At 40.4% G+C, this 20,301-nt stretch overlaps 1 protein-coding gene across 13 annotated transcripts in view; it reads right to left on the minus strand.

Moving 5' to 3' along the window:
• Nucleotides 1-20,301, minus strand: part of BRD1 (bromodomain containing 1) — a 71,841-nt gene that overhangs the window by 45,993 nt on the left and 5,547 nt on the right. For 4 of the 13 annotated variants that reach the window (XM_080629485.1, XM_080629486.1, XM_080629487.1 and 1 more), the window contains exons 3-5: nt 19,516-19,649; nt 18,385-18,522; nt 9,467-10,847 (exon numbers count right to left, since the gene is read on the minus strand). In XM_080629485.1, coding sequence (XP_080485611.1) covers nt 9,467-10,833 — 1,367 coding nt within the window. In that variant the 5' untranslated portion in view covers nt 10,834-10,847; nt 18,385-18,522; nt 19,516-19,649. Of the gene's footprint in view, nt 1-9,466; nt 10,848-13,880; nt 13,961-14,622; nt 15,043-18,384; nt 18,523-19,515; nt 19,650-20,301 lie in introns of those variants that run through there. The other 9 variants (XM_080629482.1, XM_080629481.1, XM_080629479.1 and 6 more) reach the window with 7 other exon arrangements.

Raw genomic sequence — 20,301 nt, forward strand, 5'->3', positions numbered from 1 at the left:
GCCTGAACCATTAGTCTGAGGCCTTAAGATACAGCTCAGCGCGTCTCACAGAATGTTGTTTTTTCCCCAACTTACTAGTTATTTAAAATAAAATAAACTGAAAGAAGAACTAAAACATTCTTAAAAAGGTGGCCATGCTCCCACGAAATTCAGTAGCTGCTGTACGTATCTGGTCCCATGAAAGAAGCATTAGGCTTTAGGCTCATGACCACTGCATCCTTTTGATGTTTTGGCATCACCAGTCATGCTTTCTCTTGTTTTTTCCCTTTTTTTTTGGCTACATTCCAAGACTACACAGATGTCAAAACATTTTTCACAACTGTTTTACTTGTGCCACAGGCAAGTGAGGAAGCCAGTACTACCTCCCCTCCCCAGCTCCGCTTGTATCCAACCGTAAACCACTGTGACACCCACTACAAACACAATATGGAGGTACCATACAATTCCATGCTTGTATTTAAAAAGAGGAAGATCCCTCTTCAGCTGAACCTTTCAAATAGCACCTGCAGTACCCAGTCTCAAAACTTAGTTCAGGCAAAAGTGTAAATTACAGCATTAAAACAACACTGCATTTACAAAAGCAACAGAAGGATGAGAAGAGGAAACTGGTTCTTTTTGAAAGAGTAAGACAAATTCAAATAATTAAATTTAAAATGAAAGTCAATATGCAACAGCTTTGGTAAGAAACTTTATCAGCTGCTCTACGCTAACCCTCTCCTCAGAGGCTTTTGATGGATAATCTACCCTGCAAGGAGTAATACTCCCAGTGCACTGGTCAAAGCATTCAGAAAAAGCTGAGTGTTACTCCCTCACCTTTAGATAAATATATAAAATAATTTTCACCAACATGAAGAGATGTGCTCTTGTCATATTAGCAATTTCACAGTTTCCTTATTCCTCCCCACAACCGCCATCCTCTCCCAGTTTCAGTTACATGTCACTGTGGCAACTGCAGCAACTGGTTACAAGAAAAGTGAAAGCAGTATTTCTGGTGACTAAGCTATGCGGCAGTTTAACGTCGGAAAGCCAGTGAAATATAATCAGCCACTTTTCTATTAATCATCACTAACCACTCCACAAACCCCACGTGCTTTTTAACCCTGCAGGTATCATTTTAGTATTACACTGTATAAAGACTTCTACAGCACCTCTCCATTCACAGGTTCTAGAAATATAAACTGGTGAGAAAATTTCCTTAAGCAAGTAAATGATTCTGCCAGTATTACAATAGTAATTTAGGCAGAAGGAACTGAATATGAACATCTTAGATTAAGCAAGACCAAACACCCACTAAACCAAACCAATTTTTAAACATGAACCAACCAAAGTTTAATTATTATACTTGTCCTGAGCCTCCACTTTCATAAATTTCTTATTTTGTATCTTCCTTTACCAATACAGCTGTATTAAAAGTACATGTAAAAGACTAGAAAAACTAAATTATACTCTGTAAGATGTTATTTAGCATCACTGAAGTACCAGTTTCTCTTGACCTATAATAATATCCATGAACAATCAAATGATGTTCTACTTCACTGGGGAAATAAAACATCCCTATTTTCCCCACATAAAGATTGCAGGTAAGTTTCTAAAACGTGTCAGAACAAAACAAAAAAAAAATCGAAATTGAACAAATTGTAACAAAGCATGCTAAATTTCAAGAACATTGCAATGTTCAAGCCTTGCTCAGCAAAGTTCCACAGAACATAACTGAGGTTCATAGGAACCAAGAAAGACAAAAAGTACCGACAAACAATTATAGTAATTCCAATGAGACTAACTGGAAGAAAAAAAAGAAAAAAAAAACCAACCAAAACCCCAAACCCTAAACAAACCAACCCAGAATAAAAAGCTATGGAAGCATCTGTTTTGGGAACCGGAATTAATTTGGGGCTTTGCCAACTATTCCTCCTAGCTCTGTATTCAAAACCTTTAGCTTTCAAAGATGAAAAAGCCTGCTTGGACAGATGAAACCCTACTCGTCCCACAGAGATCCTGTGGCAGCAGCTGCTTACCAAACAGCATGTGTAAAACTCACCTTTCAATACAGTTTGGGTTTCTTTTAAGCAGCAGACAGTTTTGTCGCTGTGCATGTTTTTGTTATTCCTCCCTCAATAAAAATACTCAGTTTACCGTATGATTTGTTAACTAAAAAAAAAAAAAAAAAAAAAAAAAGACAAACCACCAACCTCGAACAAACCCTTTCCATCAGCTTTAAAGGCAACACCAGCAGATGAATAACTATATAAAACTGGAGTCTATTTGCATGTCTTTAGCTCCTTTTGACAGAGGGTAATGGTAAGGTTTCTTTTATAACTAGCCAAAGTCAGTGGTGTACACAGCAGGGTACATATCAAATACTGAAAAGGCTGATAGTGATTTAATTTAAACTTCTAAGCAACAGTCTGCAGAATCCCCGTGTGACAAATACACACTTTCCTAATTGTAACTGCTTTCCAGATTTTGTATTGAAGATTTGAAAAAATAGAAATGCCCCATTCCTGAATCTCGTCCCTCACTAGTCAAAGGCAATGTTTAAATCTCGCAGCTCTTCCTTTTAAGTGTTGAATTTGCTTTTCTCTGCTATGCTGAGAGTCCAAAAGTATATATTTTATCTACTGATACATCTTCTGAAGCCTGAAAGTCTCTCTTGGTCCCTGCTTTTTCTTCTATATTTACTAGCATTGAAATAGTAATTGATTTTGACTGAATATGTAGGAAGTACTTCTTCTTGCTTCACATGACTGTGACACCAGGCATGTATTTTTCACTGGATCAAGCAGCTTGTCAAATTTTTCTTGGATAGGTAATTAGAACATTGAAGTTCAGAGTTAAGAAAACGCTGTTATTTCAGTCAATTCTCCATTAGTTATAAACAAGCGACTTTGTTCCTATTTTAGCAACTGAGTTTGTGGTCTTCCAAAACTTTGGGTAAGGAAAAAATAAAAACAAAAACAAAACTCCCAAAACCCACCACTCTGTCACACTGGAAAACCTGCTTAGTCGTCTAAGAAAAATCACATGCATAGATTTACTTCTGCCACTTTCTATATATAATACTGAGTCATAACTTTTCCTTAAAATTACTCAAGATATTTCTGTGCTTTTTTTGTAGCAGTCATAGCTATACCACATGTGATTTTGAAATGTCATCTCAAAAGGCTAAATGCTCATCAGCAGAAGATAAAAGAAAGATTGTGTTTCTATCTGTTACATATATCTATCAATATATCTCAGTATTTATCTACTAATTTTTGTGCACTCAACTTGAATAAGAAACTATCAGCGACATTTCTTCAGGCAATGCATTCTGAAATGTTTTTTTGGTATGACACAAGATGCAACACCCTCTAACTGACATATCTAATGAAAGTTCACATAACCAGTGAAACTCAGAAGTACTGAGAAATAGAAAAGTGAATTTTTATCTTCATAACTGCATAATTTCATATATAATCATTGTGGACTGAAACCCTCAGAGTATGCACAAAAATACTCATGGTGTACCTTACAGAAAAAAAGGTACTAATTTCTGTTTTAAGCTTCTTTGACCTGTATATGCAAAATAAACAGCACACACGGAGAAAAAAACAAACAAAAATGTACAGTATATTCCTATATCCATTTTGTAAAAAGGGCACATTTAAATAAGAGACAGCACTTCTATCCTCTTTTTTTTCAGGGGCGGGGGGGCAGAGAAGGGACGAATCATCATCGGACATCCATCAACACGTGGCTTTTAATACCACATATACAAACATCTTCCCCATTATTTTTACTCAGAATCAAAGTCTACTTTTATAACTTATCTAGTAAGTCACACTTGCTCAAACACAGTCTTATTTAATAAGCCAATGTCAAAGCACACTAGCTTCAAAACAAAGCTCTAAAGTTACCTTTATTTTGAAAACATACCACTGAGGCAATGTTAGTGAACACTGAAGTGGCTCTTACCTTGATTTAGGCAAAACTGCTTTTTTTATTTAAGCAAATAGGGCAGGATGACAGTAGTAATTTCCACATGTAGCAGAAAGGTCTCAAAGTCAATCACTCTTACAAGAAACATCAGCAGACGATGACTGCTAGCATCCCCTTCCACTTTACCTAGGTGATTCCATCATCTAATTATTAGGTACAGCCATTAGACACACCTACATTATGCTCTCCTGTAATTAAATGTATTTCCACATGATTTTGTGAAAGTATACCTACATTCATATTCAAGGATAAACAGCTAACAGACATTAGTCTGGATTTATATAGCTCTCAATTTTCTTTGCAACACTGGCTCTTGTAGTACTTTTCAATGGCTTTTTAATGCTGAATTTTAAGCAGCATTTCTTGGTCTCTTCCCTGACTTAAAAACTTTCTGAAGGCATCAGGCATTCAAGAAAACTCAATACCCTAAAAAACATTAAAATAAATTCCCAAAAGAAACACACAAGCCACATAAATGATTAAGAAGCATCATCCGTGAATGCATCCTAGAACAGTCTCAAAGGCCTTGTAAATATTCCTTTCCACTCACACTGTGTTTCATCACTTTTCAGTTTATTTATTTTTCTGATCCATACTTCATTTTAAATGCAATCAAGGTCCCTGTGTTGAGATAACAAGACTATATTTAATCATTTGGCAAGAAAGTTCAGGATAATTCAATTGGATAAGTGATGAAAAAAAAAGGGAATACTGGTTCTGCCTTAAGGACATACAGTAACAGAAATACAGTTTACTATCCGGGGCAATACACTTTCTAATAAAAAGGTCAACACAGAAAAAACAGTTAATGTGCAGCACATTTGATTTCTAAAGAAGCTGCAAATACTCCAAGAATCTCAGCAATTTTTGCTCAGTTATCTGCTCACTACTTACCTACTTTCATAAGAATCTTTAAATTCTCTTTCAATAATATGATGCAACACAACTGATGCATACAACATGGTAAACAAGTATAACACCTCATTCTTGTTTATTATGAAAGCAAGGCTTTGCTTATTTTTTTTGCTCTCTGTACAAGTATTGCATTTCAAATGCTTTTTTCATTTCAGACATTACAAATATACCACGCAGAAACCGAAAGTAAAGATGAAAGCAAGTTTTTATATACTTTAGAATATTTGCTTCCACTTAACAGAGCTATACTTGCATGGATGGTATTTCAATAAAGCAGATTACACTATCTCAGTATATATTATGAAAATATTGAAAATTAAATATTTTACATCACATTCAATTTACCCCAAGGATAAAGCCACAATAGCCTAGTTTCACATAATCTTTAAAGAACATGAATATTGACACTGGCTTTGTTTTTCATCAAGCAAATAAATTTTAAATGCCTCTTTTGACACAGAAGATAAAGAGATTACAGCAAAACCGTATTATTTGTACTAAAGAATCAAGTACAAGAAAACAGTTTCCACAGCTAACACTGCAATTCTTCTTCTCCTGTGTGTATCCAGCCTACTCAATGGATAAGACAGCCGTTATAGAGGACAAGGATGAGCAGCAGCAGAGGGGAAAAGATAAATCCACAAGGAACAGATCACAGAATCAGTACAAGATACCTAACAGAGAAACTAGATTTAGATTGTCAAGTCAGTCCTAAGAGTTGGAATTTCATAACTTGGAAATTCTGGGCCTAAATAACACAGTTCTAGTATTTTATTCGGGGGGAAAAAAAACCCCATTTATATACTAGGCAAAATTCAACCATCACACATCAGTGGAGTATGCACACTGCAAGAACAAATGTACCACTGTCTTCAGAAAAACTAACTGGTGGCAGCAGGTCACTTTTCAGATGATCATTTGCCAAAATGTGCAGGTGCCATCTGTCCCTCCCTCACAGAGGTAGTTTGAGAGTGTCCTTTCCCAGTCACCCCCCCCCCAACATGGGGGCTCTGGCACTTCCCAAAGACATAGAACTTTCAGTCTAAAACTCATTTCTGCTTAAAAAAGAAAGAAAAAAAGGGCAAGCTGATGGCTTGCAAGCAGTACAAGGTAAGCAATCTTCAACAGTTTTATATTTCAAGAAACATTAAGTCGAATTTCCTAGTAAAGAGGCAATGCACTATCTGACGCAAATCGTATATACCTAAGCAGCTCCCCAGTGGTCCCCCATATTATCCTAAGTGCAAAGCGAGTTATTAAGAAGTCAGCGCTGACAACACTGGAAACTGAAGTCACCCTAAGGCTCTACCACCACCTACTGCACCTCTGGAAGTGGATACTTAGTTACAGACTTTCTAAAAGATACATAGGTGCCCAGCATTAAAAGATAGATAGACAGAAAAAAAAGAGACAGGAAGCAAGCATCCATCTCCTGTCATAAGTGGTTAAACACAACTTCTGATCCTACACTCTTGAATCAGTAATTCACAGATGACAGCCTGAGAAGCCATATAATTAGTTTACACATGGCCTACAGAATGACAGTATCTATGTAGTTTAACAGCAAAAACTTGGAACATAACATCTGTGCAAGAAACTGATAACCGAAAAGCAGAGAGCTCTCAAAATCAGTGGTGTAGTGACCTGACCTACAAACACATACAGAAATTAATGAGCTACAAAAGTTGTAATTAAGAAAGTAAACCAAACACCTCCACGCATGCCCTTGTTTTCAGAGATGTTGAAAACACATTAACTTCAAATTCTCTAGGAAAACAGCATTAGTGTTTAAACACTGAGCATACATGCTTCTTCTCTGATAATTTAAATAGCTTAATTGCTCTTCTTTGAGATGTCTGGAAAGGCAAATCATGTTTCAACACCGAGTGAAAAAAAGCACTGAAAAACAGATTAAAGGGATCATTTAAATGAAGACTGCTATGAAATGGTCCACATCACTCATTATTAGTTTATGCATATATGGGTATTTAACTCATACATACACAACTTCTGCTCATGCTAAAAAAGAATAGCCAAAGAAAATTAGACAACTGAGATTTGGGTCTGCAGCACAATCCCTTCTGTTCTGCTTTTAATTCACGTATCAGTTTTTCAAGACTAAGCACATTCACATTACAAAGAGTACTTAAGCAAAAGTCCTTCTCAGCTAAAGACAACCAATTTGTAATAAAGCTCAACTTCAGAATAGTTTTAAATTGTGCCCTTTTTTTTTTTTTTTTTTTTTTTTACACTTCTGACATGGAATACAGGAACTATACTTGTGTCCAGCGAACAGGAAACTGAGCATACACAGAAGCTGAATCTCTCTGCAGCCTTGAAAAGAAATCTAATCACTACTTTAAAAAAAGAAAAAAAAAGGGAAAAAAAGTCTTTATATTTTTGTTCCTGGCATCTAACGACACTTTAAAAAAATAAAAGCAATTACATCACCCTTTATGATACGGGTTTTTTAATGACAGTTACAAATGGAAAGAACATACATTCCAATCCTCAGCTCTCACAGGTCATATTCTTTTTTACTTGGTCTTCAAAAAGCAAAAACAGAACAAAAACACACTACACCCACCAATCACAACTGTCTTAATTAAGACAATGCCAAATTCTTTAATACCAACTCCCCCCTCCCTATTTAGAAAACAGTATTAGTTGCTTACTATCCATGTCAGCTTTTCTGCAGTGCACCACTAAACAAGAATACCATTTTACCAAGTAAATCATAACAGAGAACAGTCAATCAATCTGATGTTTGCAGACACCACTGTGAACTAAAGGCTGTTTGTCAAAGTTGGTCAGTGAGTAGCTACTTACATTAACAAAACTTACTATAGGAAAGTACTGCAGTCTCAAGATACGTATTTGTTCAGATTAATTTAACCAGCCTTAATTGTCCACTACTTGAGACTTGGGAGTCACCTTTCAAAAAGCATCGTTTGTGTTAACAGCCCTCACTGCCTTAGCCTTCAGAGTCCTGTCAATCCAAACAATGAACCTGCACGTGGAAGCAGTTCCTGTTTTGAGAAACTTCCTGAACTACTGTTCTTAAATCAGTAATTGAATTCAAGGGGTACACAAACATACTGATGTTTTAAATGCTAGGAACTAAACAAATACTCCATAAGGACAAACCCGGCTTTAATCCCAATAATCCAATTCTGCACTTCTTAACCCAGTATATTACGTCCCAAATGCTCAGCAATGCCAAAACTGTATCTTTCTACCACAGAGCTTTCCATCATTGCTCAAACCCCAGAAACACTGTTGAAATGCATCTTCATGCATAATCTGCATTTCAGATTAACTGAAAGAAATCTGAAGAGATGCTACTGTTCTTTTAAATTAAGATACAGCTAAAGTAATTGAAGCTCATGCTGAGCTTTTAAACTCCTGAAATAAAGATATTAAGAATCTTCATTTTGCTCCAATTCTGTTATTACTTAGAAAAACATCACTTGAAACAGCACTGTTTTCCGATGTGTCACTTCACTAGCCTCACCAGACCTAGCGCGATCTACCAGCTCCCCAATCACCACTGTTAGAATACAGTAATATGGCATGTTACATTTAAAGAGCAATCTCAGTTCTGGTGCCCATGCTTTAAATTTGCACTCATGTAACGAAAAGAACTGTGAAAGACACACTAATACAAAAATCACCTTAAACAGAACTTCTTATAAAGTGTAACTCTTTGTAAACAAATACAAGATTAGGATCAAAACCCTTTGTCACATGCATTAATCTATTTTGTTCTAACATAAACATTTTACTGGTTTTTGGGCCGATATTTGATAGCCCTGTAACTTTATTTATTTCAGGCTCTAAGGTAAGGCTAAGCAACTAATTTACAATCATTACTTACTTGCTAACTTTTCAAAAAAAAAAAAAAAAAAAAAAGTCTGCAAGGTACCAAATTCACCCAAGCCTTGGTCAGCACTACTGTATTTGCAAAAGGAAAAATGTAGATTCAGAAAAGAACACCTGAAAAGTTTCTGTGCCTGACAAGGGCAATACTTGCTGTAGCGATTTTTGGTACTACTTACAGTAAAAGTTTACACTTAACTTAGGTGAGATCGACACGATTCTTATCTTACATATGCAAACTTAATTTTCATTTGAGGGCCTTAAAATTAGTAAAAGTTCAGATTCCAAAATTTTGAATACAGATAAACGTGAGCTTGGCTGGTTTTTTGTTTTGCTTTTCACCTGAAGGTCAACTCCACATGCCATTCTGAATTCACTGGTTAATTCTCAACACACAGTGACAACAACTGAACACACAACATGATCTGGTCCAACAAAAAAATAAACTAAACTGGTTTCCGAGGACAAGACAGACCACTTGACCACTTACTGATTTCTCTGGGGATGATACTGCATTTTTAATGCAATTTCACAAAAGTAAAATGTATGCAATTTACATTAATCCTGTAAGTATGGCCTTTAAGGAAAGCATGTAAGTAACACACAGAAACTTCAAACTGTTTTGTAAAAGCATTGGTTTAAAATTAAACAGGTAATTAAGTAAAGGTTTCTCTCACTTGGATGGTTTGCTTACCTCTGGGGAGGGATATAAGGAGCAGATACCGTTGGCATAACTGTACAGGGTTCAACCACTGTTTTTTTGGCTTTTTTTGTTTTTTTTCTGACTTTCGATGTAGACCTAGCAGTTCTGACCGATCCCTCCTTCCTACAAACACCATTTTTTATTTCAGCTTCTCCATAAATATTTAGAGGTCTCCGTGTGCAACCTGGTGGAGTATGTACATCGCAATAGGCAGTCTTTTTTACAGAGAATGTTGTCCCACTGCCAGTTAGTTCTTTCACAGGTTCCATTTTCATATATAGACCGGCCTTTTGAGCACATGTCACATGGAATGCAGTATAGCAGTTTGCTTTGTGGCACTGGATGCAGGCACCAACACCTTTCTGTTTACAGAGGTAGCACGTTAACTTCCATCTGGCTGGGGGAATGTTCCTGACACCATCAATTGGCTCAATAAAAACTGTATTGGCAAATCCAACCTCTGGAATCCACAAAGCACACACCACGTGTCCCCAACGATCATCATCTGTCTTTTTAAAGGCACCTCCCTTGTTTGGGCACAGCACACAGTCCACAGGCCGAGAACGGGACTGCAGACAGTGTCTGCAAAGCCACTGGCCCTCAGGTATATATGGCACCCCATAGCATTCCTGATGTACTGCTAAATTACACATATCACAAAACAGGATTACATTGCTGTTCTGACATTCACCATCCATGCATATACAACACACCGCATCTTCATCAATTAAAGACTGATGATCACCCTGTTTTTGGTTCTCACAATAAGACTCTTTTTCAAACCTATCCATAAGGAATTCAAACATATTTTGTGAAACAACTGACACTCCATCACTTTTCCGCTTCTCATTTATTATTTCTAACCATGCATAATCTTCTTCATCCATATCATACTCAACTTCATTATCAAGTTCTTCTGCTGACTTCTCAATGAATTTGTAATAAACTGGAGGTCTCCGAGGAGCCGAAGGGGGACTGTACTCAACAATCCGTACTTTTGGTTCTGGAAGAGGAGTTGTTGTAGCAGGTATACCGTGTGAGCTCGGGAGAGCTTCATTTTTCTTTTTCACTTTGTTATTTTTATGCCGTTTGCTTCTTAGACATACTGGTGGTCTTTCACTATTTTCTTTATTGCTGTTGCATTCACTCATCTCCTGGGCTGTAAGATCATCTTCTAATATAATCTCTAAAGGATCAAAGATACTGATCCTATGCAGGCGACCTTCAATTTCTATTTCAACCATTCTTTGAGCTTGAGCGTATGTCAAGGTTTCTCGTGTGGGGGAGTGCTTAATACTGCATGGGGAAGAAGAATGCCTTGCTGCCGATACTCGATGACATCTTCCTTTTCTCCTCATTTGGTAATGTTTACCTAAAATTAGAGCAGCAGTTAATATTATGAACTCTAAACTATCATATTAAAGTACTATTATTTTATAGCAAGCAAAAAAAACTTCGGTTCTATAGCCCCCAACCTATTTACTCATTCAAAATAAAAATACTGTTACCCTTACTTAACAGGACTGCTCACACCAGTTTGTCCAAATTTAACCTAATGATAAACAGTTCTCCCTAATAACACCTTCTGTAAGTAAACATAGCTTTACAAAACCCTTCATACAAAAATCCTATGGGAGACCTATCAGTAAGGCCTCTGCACAAGAAAAAACATTTCAGAAGTGCCACACAAAAAAGTTCGCATTAGGTACATTGTAAGAAAAACTTAAATATAATAATTCCTAATATCTTACGTGTGTCTGCAGTTTGAATTTTTTTTGCCCAACAGCAACAGATTACTTGCTCCAGATGCCCCCCAAAAACAAGTAACATAATTGTGAAAAGAAAAACAAGTCTTCCCCTCATTTTTTTCCCACTGCAATCTGAAACAGTCACATTAACAACTCAATTCCTACAGTGATACTTAAAGCTAGAAAAATGGGCATACCTCCAAATTTGGCAAGTATGCAGTTTGACAGCTCTTTACTTTTTCTCAATTCTTAGCCAGCCTATCATTCATTACAAAATGACAAGAACACAATTAACTTGCAGTGCACCATAACTGCAACTAGGAAATATTCCACCTGTAAAACAGACTGGACTTACAGCAAAAACACACTCCTGCACATCAGTGTGCGTCTACATGCACTTTTCTCCTTTAAGAAATTCTTCAAGAGTTCTGCTTCTCAGAGGAACTGGGGCAGACAAAAATTTCCCTGTCTTTAAATCCAACCCCAAGCTCTTCAATGTAATTTTAAAGTTTATCACCTACTGGAAAAAGATCATTCCACTACCATACAAAAAGACAGCTCCCATCCCCAAAGTAACATGACTAGGACAAGTATGCAGTTGGATCACAAAATCTTCCATACTTATGTCTTTCGGCATTTTAAAGTTGTCTGTTGGTTTGCTTGTTTCTTTCTATGGAGGCTGAAAATATTGAAAATACCAACTGATAAACTCAAGTTTAAAAGTTCTATCCCTTTCCTTCTTTCTTCCTAATAAATCATTAATTTAATCATTAATCAGCAAAATTCAGTGTCAGCCACAGAAAAAAACTCTTGATCTTTAATCACAGGCCTGAAGTATTATTAGGGCTTCACCGTTTCAATCCTGCACTTCAAGTCAGTGTCATGTATTGTCAGAATAATGCAACTAGTGTTAACATGTATTGCCAAAATAGCAGAGAAAAAGAGATCAAAACACAACTACTGTTGAAGACGAGGGTATCTGTTTCAGGAAGAAACAGCAAGGACTGGAACAATTATACATAAACTACTCCATGTAGCCTGCCTTTTGTTTAGTCTGTGATGCCAGTTTCTACAGGTGCACCTTCAAAGTGCTGAATGAACTCCTTTTACAGGAAGACTAAATAATTTAGGCAGCTAGTGTAAAGACTAATTTTCGAGAGGGTCCTATCTACTTGCTTCCACAAACTGAGATTGTTTCCCCAGTCTAAAATGTTTTTATTATTCATGTGAGAATTGTGTTGCTCACAGATCTGACTTTTACACCCTTAACTCTTTATTACTTGTTTTTATGGCACAAGCGCAGACAACAGTCGGTGTTTAATTAAGACAGACCTCTGATCTGCTCCATATAAATAACAGATGAATAAAAAAGGCTCCACTTCTTCAATCAAGTTTGAAAGAAATATTTAATAATTTAATCCTCTAAACCAACATACTAATTTCTTAACTGCAGATAAAGTTTAAACCACTAACACTGCTACAGAAGGTCCAGTAACTAGAAAAAAGGCATACTAATAGTTTAACTGAAATTAAAAGTTAGTGCCCAGTTTCACAACACATTTTACAACTCAGAGGCCAAAGATAACGCAATGGCCCTGATTTCTCTTTATTGTTGTGAACAAATAATGAAGGCATAGATGAGAAATAATCTTCAGAAATCAAAAAAACCCGTGTAACTTGTCTGCACTTTACTATTGAACTTAACCTAGTACTACAGAAACACACATTAATGCTAGGTTACCAAGCTCTTCATCCCCCCTCTGCTCAAAAAATTCTCAAGCATGGCTGCAAGCAGGCAATGAGAAGAGGAAGAAAATATTCAGAAGTGTTCTTGCTTAAGGATTTAGGACTATTATTGTAAAAGTCAAACTGTTCGATCCAGAATGATAAAAAATGATGAGCTAACATCTAAGCATTTACCCTATAATACTTATCTGTTAATAAAGCTAAATTAGGAAGCAATTTACAGTCACAGTGAAGCACAGAATGGATACTCTACAAATACGATGCAATGCACAGTTATGACTGGTAGCACTCTGACCAAATTTCACAGAAACTTAGTGCAAATACCTAAAATACTTGGGAAGCCAAAGTACTGTTTTGTTTTCTTTCTGCAAAGTTCTTCTGTTTGCAAATGTCCCATAAATATTCTGGGTGAAGACAGGATTTCTGCATAACAAATTCATGACTGGCAATTGGTTTGCTTTTCCTAGTTAATGATCAGGTATCTTTCTTCCCTCCCCCCTGCAGTACCCTTGTAGATCCACAGGAATGAAGACCATGGATCCAGGTTTGGAAAAGAGTAAACTGAGACCATTTCCATTCAGCATGAAAAAAGATACCATACTAACTCCAAAATGAAGTTACTTTAATGTACTCTTCTGCCTCTTACAACAACTCAAAAGGCTGCAGGAGATAAATCGGGGAAGTTATCCACAGTTTTCCTATTGAAATTACACCAGCTGCTTGGGAAGAAAGTCACCAGCACACGCTTCCCCTCACAACAGAAGTACACCAAAACAACTGCTTGTGTGGAATACACGGCATGAGGCAAAAAATACTTTGTACCAAGGAGTAAGGAAGCTAAAACCAACAAGGAAAGTGCGACAACGCGTACTTTTTGACTACAAATTCCTTTCACAAACTGTCCTAATTACCTTCCTCCTCTTCAAATACATTGCCTTTGGTCCCTGGATCGCCTGCTCAATAGAAAAGGGAATTCCATTCTCAATGGACACTTTCATGCAAACCATTAAAAAGAGAAAGACACAGGAATGCTCTTTAGTCCCAAACAATGCGGGGGGTGAGCAAACAGTGCTTACAAGCATGGGGGGCGGACACCACCCACAACTTCAGCCGCGGGGCAGCATAAATCCCCTCACGGCAATGCCAGGAGCTCGGGCGCACGCGGCACCACCTGAGCCGAGCCGGGCCGGGCCGAGCCCCTCCCGCTACCGGCGCGCCCCCGCCCCGCGCACAGCCTGCCCGCGACCTCGGGCCCGCCCTCTCCGCTCCTGCGCGAGCACTTCCTGCCCACGCCCAGGGAGCCTCCAGCGCGCTCACACCCCTCCGCGCCGATGGTTCCTGCCCGGCCTCGGCGTTCCCCCCTGCCGGCCCCCCGGAGGATGGTTCCTGCCGGGGCCCATCATCTCCAGCCCTTCCCAGCAGTCACCTCCCTCCCCTCCGCGAAAATACTCGGCCCACAATATGGCGGCTGACAAAACAGCTCGAGCTGCGCCCTGCCCCCGACCGCCGCGCTCCGTTCCCCCTTGCGCAGCCTCCGCGCCCGCCCGCCTCTCCCCTCCGCTGCCTCTTCCCCACCGCCGCCGTGCCCAGCCCGCCCTGCTCTCCCCTCTCCTTCCCCCCGCCGGTCTCCCGTCTCGCAGCGGCGGGACCTACCGGCTCCCGGCCCCGCAGCCCCCACCAGCCCGCCGGTCCCCGCCCGGCTTCACTCACGCTGTGGGAGCCGCCGAAGCGCGGCTGACAGACCTCCCTCTCCGCCGCTGCGGCCGACGCTGCGGCCGGTTTAATGGCGGAGGTCCCGCCGGCGCTGCCGCCTGGTCCCGCGTCCGGCAGCCGCGGGCGGCCGAGCGGGCGCTGAGAGGGCCGCGCTGCCGGCGGCGACCCGGCGCTGGGTGCAGGGCTGCTGCTGCAGCCGGGCGCGGCGCATTCGTGAGGCGCGGCGCAGGTCGCGGTCCGGCTGCAGGCTCGGCGCTCAGCTCCCGGGGCTGAGAAGCTCCCCTCCCCCCTCGGCACAAACAATGCGGCTTCACCACAGCGCTGCGCCGACGGGGGGGAGGGAGAGAGGGAGGGAGGAGAGGAGGGAGGGCGGAGGAGGGAGGGAAGGGACGTGAGGGCGCCGGGCACCGCCCAGCCCCGCGCCGCCGCGGGGCGGGACCTGCGCAGAGCCGGTCCTCCGGCCCCGAATGGCGGAGCGCGGCAGGAGGCGCTGCGGCGGGCCGAGCCGGGCCTCACCTCGGGGAACAGGGCGAGAACGCGGCGGCCGGGGCGGTCCGTTCCCGCCCAGCGCCGGCCGGGCCTCGTCCGCCCCAGCGCGAGCACTGAAACGGCCCAGCGCGGGAGAGCGGCAGGCGGGACGCGGCTGGTTACAAAACTACGGCTCAGAACTACAAGCGAGTGGTATTTATTAATTCTTTAGGGGAAGTCCAACCTCGAGGTTCGCACACTGAAAATCTGCTTGAAAAGTTAGCTCTTGCGCGCCCTCGGGTCAAGCTGCTGCTAGTAAACTCACCGGTAATAGCCGTACGTTTTGCCAAAAGCAAGACAAGTTATTTCTGTCTCTCCCTGCGAAGGACACCCTTTGTTATGTATTATTTTTAGACAGCCGTTACGGCCGTACTCGAGATGTGGAGGATTTTGCTGCAATAAATTGCAAGGCAGCTGCACCCACATGCTTAAAAGCAACTTTCAGCCAGCCCAGCCCAAGACAAACACTTGCCTTTGCCAATTATGCAGAACGAGTCCTGGGTGCAGCAAGCAGAAAAGTGTCAGGAGCAGGTATGATTCTCTTTGCCCATCTGTAATAGTCATAAACTAAGTGAAGCCTTCTTCAGAACAGCTTACCAATTTTTACATTTTCTCTAGTGCTGCTGTGCTGCTTGCCTCAAACAGCAGCTGGTCCTACAAAAAAATGTATGACTAGGAAATCAGAGAGAGATACATCTGTCATTACTTGTAAAAAAGTGAGTGAAGGTCCAGAGAGCTTAAGGAACTTTGCTAATGAAATCCTGTAGAATGGGCACTTTCCAACTCCTTTTTCCCCATCAGGGACTATCCAGCACACTGACCTCTTAACAAACCAGAAGCTACTAAAACCTGAGTGCAGTGCACTCAGTGTAGAAACAGACCTTTACAATCAGATAGGCCCAGTAACTTCAAATTCCAATATAAAAAAGACTATATGAACTGCAGAGGCCATCTGGTTATTTGTGTAGTTGCCTGTGAGGAATTACGGTCTGACAGTATCACTTACGTGATCCTACCACCAGTCTCAGAAGTCTGATTTAAGTTACTGGTGTTGCTCTGGAATTCAGCACAATGGCAGAAAGTATTAAAGATATGCATACTAAATCATATACCTTTAGTTTGCAAAGTATAAAAATGACTAGAAATTATGAATGTTGTCAAGAAGCTAATAATATCTCATTTATGATAGCAAACATGTTATCTTTTAAGTGATAATCCACGTGTGTATCTGCCCTGCAGCTGTACAAATGCTTTAAAGACAGGTTTTCCACAGAGCAGTTGATGGTGTCCACACTCTCACATGTCTGATGCACAACTAAGTCTGGTGCCTTTCCAGTTCGTTTTTTCTGCCAGGTGGACTACAGGACTCTGTTCTGGAGCTGGACGTCCCTCTGATAATGCAGTGTTCCTTATTGGTATTTGCATTATTTAAACATCTTTATGTAGTTTAAATTCCTTATTTATTCTCTCTAGTAAGCTCTACTTATATGACTTTTTCTTGAGATTCACCTTCCAGCTCTGCCTGCCATGTGCACAGGGCACATCTGGCAAAAGCACTCCATCCATAAGGTGTAAGGTCTTGCCCTTCATGCCGATAAAACCAAGAAGTGGCAGTTCCAAAATTATTTCATTAAAAAGACAGTGGCTGCATCACTGATTCCCACAACCTGTTGACCAAGGACTCATAGCACAGCCTGAATCAATCACAGCAGCATGGTACAGTGCCAGAACCTTACCTCCTAACAGATTTGAGATGAAAAGTTTCTGATCCTCATAGGCCTCCCTGCTCCTCAGATTCTCTACAGAGCTTCAAAGAACTGCTGAGCTTCACTTCCTGGTTCCCACACTGAAGATGGTGTCTCCACCTCAGATTATTAACATGCAGGCAGGGTTCATCAGTGTTCTAGATCCTCTCAATTCTTCTCAGTAAGAAGGAGAGGAGTTTTTGCTAGAGATGGTTCAGGCTCTGGCACAGAACAGATGTCATGCCTTGATATGGAACTTTAGACCAATGGCACAAAGATCAGGGCAGGCTCAACACGTAGTTCTGTATCAGGAGCCTTACACTTTCAAATCATTTCTCATTGACCTGATGACAGGCTACCAGATTAGGATCCTCAACCTCTCCTCATTAAATATTAGTATGTCAGTCTGAATTATTTCAAAATTTCAGAAGGTAGCAGCATCTGCGGCATCTTACCAGTCCTCAGCACACACTTCTATAATCTGAAGGATACATTTCCTTTGCCTTCTCCCTCTCACAGGTAAGAAGACATGGTGCCTCAAAACAGAGTTCTTTCTACTTTTGGTCAAGGAAGAAATAATTCTATTGGGATACCACACAATTTCAAGCAAAAAATAACTGTCCCTCTGAACCACAGTTTGCTGGCAGCAGGACCCTCACTACCTTTTGTGGCACTAGCTCAACATGAGCATGTGGGTTCAGGCCCTGTCCATCAGAATCTTCCCACCCCTACCTGTCAGAGTCAAGTTTTCATTCAAGCTGCCACTGCTGAGTCACCCTGCACAGAAGACTTCTACAGAAGGAGAATCTTCTGCCTACCGGCTTTCACTTGCACTAGTTACCAAATTCTCAAAAGAAATGCTTCAAGAAGTACAGATCATTTAAAAAACCCAAATGCTATTTAACTGCTTCAGCATTCTCCTCTCTTTCCTTGCAGTATAAACTTCAGACACATTTCTAAAGTGTATCACCTACGTATTATCACCTTTGTTTTACAGATTAGTAAAGATCAACTGAGTCTTGCTGCATCACTTAAACACTGGCAGTGGTGTTGATCTTCCTTGAATGGAACTTTGTATCCCTCTCCTGGTCAGAACAACTGGCTGGTGAAGGAACAAGCAAGTGGCAGAGCACACTCCCCACATGCTTTAGAACCTGCAAGAAACTTTCCATTTCAAGACTGGTTCTAGACTGCCACAACATACGTGTGTGGGTCTTCTTTCTATCACAATGACAGATCTGCCTAACCTTGCTAAGTCATGTGATGCCTCTGCATGATACCTCAAGCCAATCTATTTTCAAGTCACTGAACATTTTACACCTTCAGACTCCTCTATGCATGATTTACATTCCCCTCCAGAATACTGTCTCATGATATAGAACATTACCATGGTCCTTTCATCCTGAAAGGGGATGCTTTTCAATCTCACCTCATCAATTGTGATATATGGCACTGGTGAAGTACTTGCAGGCATGACTCTGCAACGCTGGTTGTTCTCAAAGAAAGGGCTGTTCCGAAACCTCATAGAAGCCAGGACAGCATGCACTGTGGAAAAGATGCTGCAACCCTATCAAAAGACACATTACAGCAGTATGTTGACAAACAAAATCACAGCTGTTTATCTTCACTCTGTGAGGTGGTGTAGTGTCTCTCCACCTCTTCTGGCTCACCTTTGTGAACTACTGTAATTAAAGACAAATCCATGTATCACTGATCAATCTCCTAGTTATCACAGGTACTTTGGCAGAAAGGCCAACTTCTTTTTTGTGCTAGACTGAGTGAGATATATGGTCCAAAGTCCTAGCTGACAATTCCAGAACAGGGATCAACATTTTGGCTTCTAATATGGAAGAAAAGTATTAGCACTTTTTACCCTTACACATTTACTAAATATTTCCCTTGTTCTCTGGTTAGAAAGAATAGTCTGCATTTTCCTTTTTATTCCTCTGATCCTGGACTTTTAGCCATATTATGACAAAAGGGTGATTATCAGTGTTCATCCATGTTCACCAGCTGCTAATGAAGCAAAGATTTTTGCCTCATAGCCTCACTCTTACTCCCTTAACGTGCCATCTTTCTCATCCTCAGAATCAAAGTGTTTCTATAAGATGACCTTTTAGACCTCCAAAACCAGCTCGTGTTGATTCAAACAAAGGGTCTTCACTGAAAGAGGAGTTTTAAAATAGACTGCAGGCTGTGTCAATGCCTTTTATGGTACTGATAAAGACAGGGCCTTTTTATCATCAGAGCTCCACGAGAACTCAAGCAACATCAGTGTGCTTGCTAAGAAATACCTCTGTGAGCTGCATCTGCTAAGCAGTCCTATGGAATGTTATCTATAGATAATACTTAAAGATCATTTGACAGAGTGGTCTTCAAGCTGTACAGCTGCTACACAAAGCCCTCACCCCATTTCCATTTAAGCATTTGTGGCAATTACTTCTTGGAGTCACCTACTCCCAGAAGAGGTATGTAGACTGTCACTTGCAGACAGAAAGATACGTTAAGCACATCACTGAGATACACAATTGACAGAAAACTTACTTCCTGCCTTACTTACCCTTCCGCTATCTAGCTTGAATCCTTTTAGCATCATGTACCTTTGGGATTTTGCAGTTACACGACGCTCTCAACCAGATGTGCTTGTAAGTGTTGCATAATGGAATACAAGGCTTGAGCTCACCCCTACGAACACTGCAAAGATTTAAAAAAATAAATAAACAATGAAAACCTTCAGTATTAGGATATACATGAAAGCATAAGTAAACTACAGTTCAACAAAACAATCCCCAAATTACAAAATGCTGCAACAAAAGTACAAAACTTGCCCATATACTCACCTGCAGATCTTCTAAATAGCAAAACTGCTATCTACTGGAGATTATTTTATCACACACAAACCCTTGGAACAGAGTTATTTGCACTCTTATGTGTAATAACATTGCTGTTTACAGAAGAGCAGAAAGCCATAAACAAGGGAACAGTATTCCCCTTCTCTCCTGTCATTGCCTCTTTGGCATTAATTATTCAATTCCTAGTGTTTACAGTTTGGCACCTTTATTATGTTCTGTGCAGTAACTCCACCTGCAAAGGTCTTTATGGGAGGCTATTCCTGCCAAATGGTAACTGCCATCAGCGTAACCCTTCATTAACAAGTCACCAAGTTTCTGTTTAGCTCCCAGAACTGCCTCCCTGCACAATCAAATGAGAACAACTGCCAGCACCAGGGAGGCATCAGGAAAATAAATCCAGGGTTTGGGAGTGCCCTTTCAGCATCCCTAGTTATTCACCATCATTAGTTTAGCTGACAGAAGAAGCTGCATGTTCAGAATTGGAATGTCTGTCA

This window comes from Psittacula echo, assembly GCF_963264785.1.
Source record: "Psittacula echo genome assembly, chromosome: 1".
NCBI classification, from domain to species: Eukaryota; Metazoa; Chordata; class Aves; order Psittaciformes; family Psittacidae; genus Psittacula; species Psittacula echo.